The sequence below is a fragment of the Ursus americanus genome, chromosome 19, assembly GCF_024610735.1.
Source record: "Ursus americanus isolate L20-20 chromosome 19, mUrsAme1.1.p, whole genome shotgun sequence".
Taxonomy (NCBI): domain Eukaryota; kingdom Metazoa; phylum Chordata; class Mammalia; order Carnivora; family Ursidae; genus Ursus; species Ursus americanus.
In genome coordinates this window covers 1048478-1057500 of record NC_142145.1, presented here as the reverse complement: position 1 = coordinate 1057500, position 9023 = coordinate 1048478, and the positions used below count along the sequence as shown (strand labels likewise).

Below are 9023 nucleotides of genomic sequence, written 5' to 3'. Positions count from 1 at the left end.
GTCAGCATCGCGGCCACCGCCAACGCGCTGGATCCCCTGTCCGCCCTCATGAAGCACCGCAAGGGCAAGCCCCCAAATGTGTCGGTGTTCGAGCCCAAGGCCAGTGCCGAGGACCCGTTCTTCAAGCACAAGTGCCGGTTCTGCGCTAAGGTGTTCGGGAGTGACAGCGCCCTGCAGATCCACCTGCGCTCCCACACGGGCGAGAGGCCCTTCAAGTGCAACGTCTGCGGGAACCGCTTCTCCACCAAGGGCAATCTGAAGGTCCACTTTCAGAGGCACAAGGAGAAGTACCCCCACATCCAGATGAACCCCTACCCTGTCCCAGAGTACCTGGACAACGTGCCCACCTGCTCCGGAATCCCCTATGGGATGTCGCTGCCTCCAGAAAAGCCAGTGACCACCTGGCTGGACAGCAAGCCCGTGTTGCCCACGGTGCCCACGTCGGTTGGGCTGCAGCTCCCGCCCACCATCCCTGGTGTCAGCAGCTACGCAGACTCCCCCAGCCTCACCCCTGCAAGCCGCTCCCCGCAGCGGCCCTCACCCGCATCTAGCGAATGCACCTCTCTGTCCCCCGGCCTCAACAGCTCTGAGTCGGGTATCCCAGGGACTGCCGAGTCCCCACAGCCAGTGCTCAGCGGGCCTTCTCTGACCAAAACCGAGCCTGTGAGCCTGCCTTGTGCAAACACCAGGGCGGGGGAGGTCCCCAGCAGCGGGCAGGTCTCCAGCACGTCCACGGCGGCTTCGGCTGCCCTGACGGACAACAGCATCTCCACGGGCCTCTGCAGCCCGGTGCTTCCAGCCGGCTCAGACCAGTTCAAGGCAAAGTTTCCCTTCGGGGGGCTGCTCGACTCCATGCAAACGTCCGAGACGTCCAAGCTGCAGCAGCTGGTGGAGAACATCGACAAGAAGATGACGGACCCCAACCAGTGCGTCATCTGCCACCGCGTGCTGAGCTGCCAGAGCGCCCTGAAGATGCACTACAGGACGCACACAGGCGAGAGGCCCTTCAAGTGCAAGATCTGCGGGCGCGCCTTCACCACCAAAGGCAACCTGAAGACGCACTTCGGGGTGCACCGGGCCAAGCCGCCCCTGCGGGTGCAGCACTCGTGCCCCATCTGCCAGAAGAAGTTCACGAACGCCGTGGTCCTGCAGCAGCACATCCGCATGCACATGGGGGGGCAGATCCCCAACACGCCGCTGCCCGAGGGCTTCCAGGACGCCATGGACGCCGAGCTCCCCTACGACGAGAAGGCCACGGAGGCCCTCAGCGGCTACGATGACGACGCAGACGAGAACTCCATGGAGGAGGACGCCGAGCTGCGGGAGCCCGCCGGCGACCCGCCCAAGCCGCTCCTGCCCTACGCGGGGTCCTGCCCGCCCTCGCCGCCCTCCGTCATCTCCAGTATCGCCGCCCTGGAGAACCAGATGAAGATGATGGACTCAGTCATGAGTTGTCCGCAGCTGACCGCCCTGAAGTCCCTGGAGAACGGGTCCGCGGACAGCGACCACCTGAGCAACGACTCCTCGTCGGCCGTGGGCGACCTGGACAGCCGGAGCGCGGGCAGCCCGGCCCTGTCGGAGTCCTCGTCCTCCATGCACGCCCTGTCGCCCATGAACAGCAACAGCGAGAGCTTGCACTCCAAGTCCCCGGGGCTCAGCAACCAGGAGGAGCCCCAGGAACCGCCCCTAAAGACCGAGAGGCCGGACAGCCCCGCCCCCGCCCCCGAGAACGGAGGCGCGCTGGACCTCACGGCGGCCCCGCCGGGCCGGCCGGCCATCAAGGAGGAGGCCCCCTTTAGCCTGCTGTTCCTGAGCAGAGAACGGGGTAAGTGTGCGGGCACTGTGTGTCGTGTCTGTGGCAAGCCTTTTGCTTGCAGGAGCGCGTTGGAAATCCACCACCGCAGCCACACGAAGGAGCGCCCGTTTCTCTGTGCGGTCTGCGGGCGCGGGTGCTCCACTATGGGTAATTTAAAACAGCACTTACTGACGCACACGTTGAGCGAGCCGCGTTCTCAGTTCTGTGACCCCGACTTTGCCCTAGGTCCCAGCCAAACCACTCCTAGCCTGGTTGCCGGCTCCGCGCCCGCCATGATCAAAATGGAAGTGAACGGGCACAGCAAGGCCATCGCGCTGGGCGAGGGCCCGCCGCTGCCGGCCGCCGTGCAGGTGCCCCCGGGGCCGCAGGCAGTGATGAGCCCGGGCCTCGCGCCCATGCTGGCCCCCCCGCCGCGCCGAACACCCAAGCAGCACAACTGTCAGTCGTGCGGGAAGACCTTCTCCTCGGCCAGCGCGCTGCAGATCCACGAGCGCACACACACCGGAGAGAAGCCCTTCGGCTGCACCATCTGCGGGAGGGCCTTCACCACCAAGGGCAACCTCAAGGTAAGGCCGGGCGCGCGCCGGGCTCAGCCCCGGGGCGTCGGCCCCCGAGCTGCCCCACCCCCTGCGCGGGGCGCCCACCCGGGAGGGCGGGGTGCGAGGCCGTGGCGTGTGTGCGTGGGGTGTGTGTGCTGACGGCGGAGCGCGTGCTGGGCCTCCTTGGGGGCTGACCGCCGGGCTGTGCTCCTGGGCGCGCAGTCGCGGGCCTGGTGCCGTCTTGAATCCAGTGGAACCAGGACCCTAAGATAAGCTGGGCTTTTAAACACTCGCACAAGATAAAATAATGCACGTCCCGTGCGGAGGCCCGAACTCGGTTCTGCCGTCGTCCACGTGGCGGCCAGCAGGGGCCGGCGGGCGTTGGGTGAGACGCTTCCTAGTGAGGGCCCGTGCGGGGCTCCTGTTGGAGCTTACAAGGGGCTGTGCATTCCCCCTGGAAGGGGCGGTGTTGACCAGATGCCAGAGGAGCGCTCTCAGCCAAACGTCCACCTCTCGTGCCTGTCTGGGTCTCCGTGTGCTCTTCGGAGACGGCGGGCAGCTCGAAACCTGTGGGACGGGAGCCGCCCGAGGCCTCTGCTGGCCCCATGGGTCGCATGGGGGGGGAAAGTGACTGCGGGGCCCCGAAAAGTGGGAGTTCAAGCACGTGGCCGTTCCCCGGGGCAGGGCAGAGGCAGGAGGGGCGAAAGGCTCTGTGTCCTCTGAGCTTTGCGACCTCCCCAGTGGCCTGTGGGCTTTCCACCGTATGGGGGAACCTTACTGTGTCAAGCTCATCATGTGAAAGAAACACGCACGAAGACATTGACTGGTTTTGCTTTGTGTATAAAGAGAAATACTGCATATTTAAATACAAGATGCTCGGAAAAGCTCACCCAACAATGTTTTGTTGTCCCCAACTGATGCTCAGAACGGGGAAGAGAAACCGATTCCGAAACTGCTGTGCTGGGTTTCTGGATGACACGTGGGCGGCGTGGAGACGAGGCACACCTGCCGCAGTGCTGGGCTTGCTTACCTGTGCCTTGTCTCTCCGTGTCTCTCACGCAGGTGCACATGGGCACGCACATGTGGAATAACGCCCCTGCGAGGCGCGGCCGCCGCCTGTCAGTGGAAAACCCCATGGCTCTGCTAGGCGGCGATGCCCTGAAGTTCTCAGAAATGTTCCAGAAGGATCTGGCAGCGCGAGCAATGAACGTTGACCCGAGTTTTTGGAACCAGTATGCTGCAGCCATCACAAACGGTCTCGCCATGAAGAACAATGAGATCTCTGTCATCCAGAATGGCGGCATTCCCCAGCTCCCAGTAAGTCTCGGTGGAAGCGCCATCCCGCCCCTGGGTTCTCTGACAGCCGGGATGGACAAAGCGCGCACCGGCGGGAGTCCACCCATTGTGGGTTTGGACAAAGCAAACTCCGAAACGGGAGCCAGCCGTCCATTCACGAGGTTTATTGAGGATAACAAGGAGATTGGTATTAACTAGCTGTGCGTGGTGCCGCCGTCCACTCTGTCCCGCGCGCACGCCGTCAAGTGTGACCGCCGGGCTGCGCGGCCTTGTGCCCCAGTTCCCCTTAAAATGTTACTTGGAGCAGAAAACACGTTCACCGTGTGGCTGCTGGAAGGTTGTCTCGGACGCACTGCATGGTACTCTTTCCACGGTGAGCTTGACTGTTCTTGGGAGCTCTGTAACCTTTTAAATAAATTTAAGACAAAAAGGGAAGTCCTTGTAAAACCGCCTTGGGAATGGAAAGGGCTCAAACCACATCCGCTTTGTTCCTCCCAAAACCTAATAACCCCCGGGAGGGACAGAAGGGTCCCTACGTGTCCCAGCGACACTGACCCGAAGGTTTTGTTCGAATTAGTTAGAAACTTGAACTCTGTTTTTAGACTATTGAGGATGTGGTCCGGTACTCCCACCGCCGTCTTCTGACCGTACCTTTGTCTGTAGTATTTATAATGTTAAGATTATGCGGGTAACAGATAAGACAGCCCCAACGTTAAAGGAAGCTCTTATACTGCAGAATACATCTGGTTATGTGATTTCTTTTTTTTAAAGCAGAGTTTGTTTTACTATAAATAAGTGAGTTACTTCAATGCAGGCAAATTGTGAAGTCCCACTGGGAAAGACCGCATGCTTTCGTGTGCAAGTACCTGTCCGTGACAAGCCGCCTTTTGCTGTTGTTCCTTTTTTTTTTTTTTAATTTAAATGTTTGTAGCTGCTATGTGGACAGTTGTTCCCTAGTGTGGTCTGTAGCCCAGCGATGGGGAACAAGTTACAGACAAACGTCACCGTAAGTTATTCACAACATTATAAACAGTTGTGAGGAAATATTTCACATTATCGAAGTTGTATAATAAAAAGGTAATGTTTGTATAACGTGGCTGCAAACTCTTAATTTATACTATTGCACTTTTAGTATTTTGTATTAGGGAGGTTTGTCTATAATTTGAAAACTTAAGAAAGATGTAAAGTATTTTATAAATAGTACTTTGGTTTAAGGAAAATGAAAAAAACTGTTACAGTTTCTTGTTTTATCTTAAGGTCAAACACGATGAGAAATCTATGCCACTTAAACAGAAAAGCCACCAAGACTTGTCTGTTCCTCAATAAACTAGGGCCTGCCATTTCTTAAATTAAAATGATTTATTTAACTTTTCTACGAAGCCCATTTAAAAACCTGACCACCCCGACACAACTTTGATGAATTAATCCTAGGACCGTGGCAGCGCGTCGAGCCCGGAGCTAGCGAGCTGAGAGAACGTTGTGTGGGTCTGGTTTTACTGTACCTCCTCGTTCTCCCCCCCCAGACGAGATCTTGACTCTGCCTCCAAAGCGCTGGTCCTCGGAAACAGTCAACTGGAGAGAAATATCGATGTCTGGCAGTATAATCAGTCACAACCGGGACATTCTCTGATTTATTTATTATCTTCTCAGATGAAAACAAAGCACAATGTCGTCTGATCGTTCAGAACAGTCTGAAGTTGCTGACTCTGTTGGAGAGGCTTGGCGTAAGGAAGGGGACGGCGGGCGCGGGGCGGTGGCGGGGCCGGAGCCTGCACGAGCGGTGCTGTGTACGCTACCTCATTTTGTGTGTCGCAAGCGAGCTGGAGTCTCAGACGGCGCCTCCTGCGACAGCGTCGTCCCCCAGACGCGGTCCGAGGTGTGTGCCCTGAAGCAGGACCCGGACAGCGGCGTCTTCTCGACTAAAACAGAAACACAGGACAGTCTTTCCAGCACGACCGCAGCCGCGGTGAAGCCACGAAACAGAACGGTCCTGAAGACTCCTCACTCCGCAGACTTAGCAGTCCCCCCTCAGAACCGAGCACTGACCCCAGGCGCTGCTCCCGTGGCCAGACGGGCCGGCCTTCTCGTGGGGGCGGGGGGGGGTGCTCTGCGTCAGCAGTGGAATGCTTTTATTATTTATGTGTCCTTTTTGGTGTGGTTTTTTTGGGGGGGGGGGTTAGTATTTGGTACCATGTAGTGTTCTCTCTTCTCCCAGAAGGATGTGTATATAACTTAAAAAAGAAATGTAAACTGTTGTAAATAAGACGGCTCGTGCAGGGACAGCGAGGTGCGCCCTCTGCATTGGGGACCAGGCCGTCCCTCTCTGCGCGGTGAAGAGAGACACTATTTTTCTACTGTAGCACCATGTAGGGCTGGGCCCGGAGCCAGCCGGCGTTCTTACCGAGATCCAATATTTTTTATGAAAAATCTGTGGCTCGACACATCTACTGATTGAAATGGATGTCTTAGACTAGGCTACTATTTTTGTCATATGGAAATGAATAAAATGCAGGATGTAATCTGACTTCTGAATTGCGTTCCTTGGTTATTCGGATGGAAACCGTGCAGTGTGAGATTCTGGTCGCTGATGGTGGGTATTACGCCCGTGGTGTTTCTCCGAGGAAAGTCGACGAGGGTTGGCAGCTTAGATGTAAACAATATCTACATGTATCTTGATTGGTCTTGAAATTTTTATTTTTCACTTTTTTCCTAAAATAAAAATGCAACCTCCTAATTGTGGATTTTTTTTTTTACATCTGTAATGGATGAAGATGTAGCAGAAATTGTCTCCTCGTTAGAGACTGCCGGCCGTGTCCAGAAATGACCACACTCTGAATTGCCTGCCCATCGTCAACGTTAAGTGAGAGTATTGGCTCTTGGGATCACTTGAGAAATGAATCACTGTGCGTCAAGTCCCCTCACGGGCAGGGCGTGGGAGGGAGGGGCTGCCCGCACCTCCTGTCCCCTCGCTCCAGGTGGAGGATGTCTTCACTGTAAAAGCAGCTTTATTTCACCAGTAACACTTGGTAGGACTTAAGACTTTAAATAATGTAGTAGCTCCTGGATTTCAGCATATCCAACCCATTTCTTTTTCTGATAGCTACAGACCTCTCGAAGCCGCGGTGATGTTTGCCTGGATGCTGCAGGGTGAGCTTCCTGCCCGGGCCAGCCTTCCAGCACATCCTGAACCGCAGGGGCTCACCCGAGTCGGTTCAGTGCTAGGATGGAAATTAGCAAACATGAGCGGCCTAAATAAGACCGTAAATTCAGTCTGGTCTTTAAAATGGTAAGGAAATAAAGGCTCTTGCCATTCGAAATAATATAAATTAAAATGCAGGAAAAACAGGATCTACTTATTTCAAAAACATTTCCAGTGTAAAAACGCAGGGCTGTTGCAGCTTAACAAGCCCGGATATTTACTTCCTCCTGACATCAACTCCGGCGTGCTCAGACCATGCATCAAGGGATCATAAATGCCAACAATCCCTAAAAATTATTTATTTAAATATATTTCTATTCTAAGTTCATTACAGGAACCATTAACATTTAAAACTAATTAAAAAGTATTGCTGAAGGGCTAAAAAGCAATTGTTTTTAAACTCTGCACTGTTTAATTTTATCCGCGTGGAAGCGCAAAGGCGGCAGGTGCCCCTGCCTGCTTCTCCTCTGTGCTTGGCAGACGCTGCCCGGCCCGACTTGGGCTTCACAGAGCCGCGGCCAACGTCGGGGGTGGTTCTTCAGCACCAGGTGGCGCGTACGTTTCCAGCCCAACCGCTTCAAGTGTCTGTTTTTGTTTTGGCTGTCTGTCTAACGCCACGGAAGCCCAGACCCCTCGCTTCTCTCCTCCCGTGCATGCTTGCAGCAGAGTGATAACGTCACATGCATGGAACTCCGTGTCAAGCATGCCAGCCAACCTGTGGGCCACTGGTTTCAATCTGTTGTGTTAATAACCCTGTGCTCGTTCGCTAATTACCGGTGCTGAGGAAGGAGCAGGCACTCGTGTGTTCCTTTGAAAGTCCTGACACAGCGCCTCGCGGGGAAACAGGCCATGACGCGTCTCTACGAGTGGGTCTGTTGGCTGACTTTCCAGCTCTGTTAAATTAGACGTACAGAATACTCTATACAAAACAAGGGAAAAAATTATATTTTCCTTTTCTTTTCCATGCAACTGGGAAATCCTGGTTTTACTTCGGCATCCTTCACGAAGGGAGAACTTTCAAGTGCAGCCGCCAGATGCGGTTTCCTGCCGCTCTGCCCGCAGGTCTGTTCCGCGGGAACAGGCTGGGGCTGTTGGCGTCCCCGGCGCCATCTGAGCTGGTGTGCTCCGTGGGGTGCAGTGAAGGGCACCCGGTGCACCGGGCTGAGCTGGCCCCACTCTGCTCCCTTACCTGCTACAACAGTAGAAGTTGGTGGCATTAAAACCCTCTCCATTTCTCAATCTAGGGTGGTTTTTCATTTTGTTTCTTTTTTTTTTTTTTTGAAAGGATTACCACTAATGTATACCTTCCTTTTTCCTCCCAAAACTCACTAGACAAATTGACGTTATTTATATAGAGAGAAAATGCAAATGATTACCTAAGAATATAAATATGAAAATTCTATTACAAATGACTTTGCTAAAGAAAATCTGTGGAATCATTTTTGGACCATGAAAAAATGTGTTGGTATCTCTGATTATTTTAGATCACTGAATTTATTGAAGCTTTTAAAAATGCAACTATATTTAAGGTAAAATAAAGTGAGCTCTGTGAACCTTATGCTTACTGCATTTTCTATCAGGAAAGAGTCTTTCAAAATGCTGTGCGTTCCGTCGCGTGTAGGGCACACACAGGCACACGTACGATTCCTCGCCGAGACCACACACACACGTATATACACATTAAGAAGAGTGTGCCATTTAAAGTGATGGTTATTTCTTACTGTTCTTCTCAGTCAAATACTAGAGAACATAAACTATGAACTTGGGTTTTCCTGCCATAACTTATTGCCATGTCTGCGTTTTTTGGTCTGACTCTGGAAGTGTGACAGACTGTATTTGGACGGATCTGCCCCTAGCTCCTCCTTTCGGACTGAGTTTGGTGTTTTCCCGGGAACTGGAATAACCGGGGGAGAGAACCGGGACAGCGGTGAGGCAGGGGCACGGGCGCGAGCGGACGCTGCTGTCCTGAGCCAGAGCTCCTCCGTGGCCCTGAGGACAGGAGCCGGGCCTCCCGCGTCCGTGTGAGTCACTCGCTGGGTGTGGTTCAAACGTGGAAATAAATGTCTGGTTTCAGCAGTTCCAAACGTGATTATTTGAGAACACGGGGATTTGTGAACCTCTGAACGCCTTCCACGTTGGTATGACACACACATTTGTAAGTGATAGAATGACC

At 54.2% G+C, this 9023-nt stretch overlaps 1 protein-coding gene across 2 annotated transcripts in view; it reads left to right on the top strand.

Moving 5' to 3' along the window:
- The window catches only part of SALL3 (spalt like transcription factor 3), a 21598-nt gene extending 13078 nt beyond the window's left edge, over positions 1–8520 (top strand). Inside the window, exons 2-4 of one of the 2 annotated variants that reach the window (XM_045790299.2) lie at positions 1–1825; positions 2042–2382; positions 3418–8520. The exon at positions 1–1825 is cut by the window's left edge and continues 1121 nt beyond it. In XM_045790299.2, coding sequence (XP_045646255.1) covers positions 1–1825; positions 2042–2382; positions 3418–3849 — 2598 coding nt within the window. In that variant the 3' untranslated portion in view covers positions 3850–8520. Of the gene's footprint in view, positions 2383–3417 lie in introns of both variants that reach the window. The other variant, XM_045790298.2, reaches the window with a different exon arrangement.
- Positions 8521–9023: the final 503 nt, after the last annotated feature.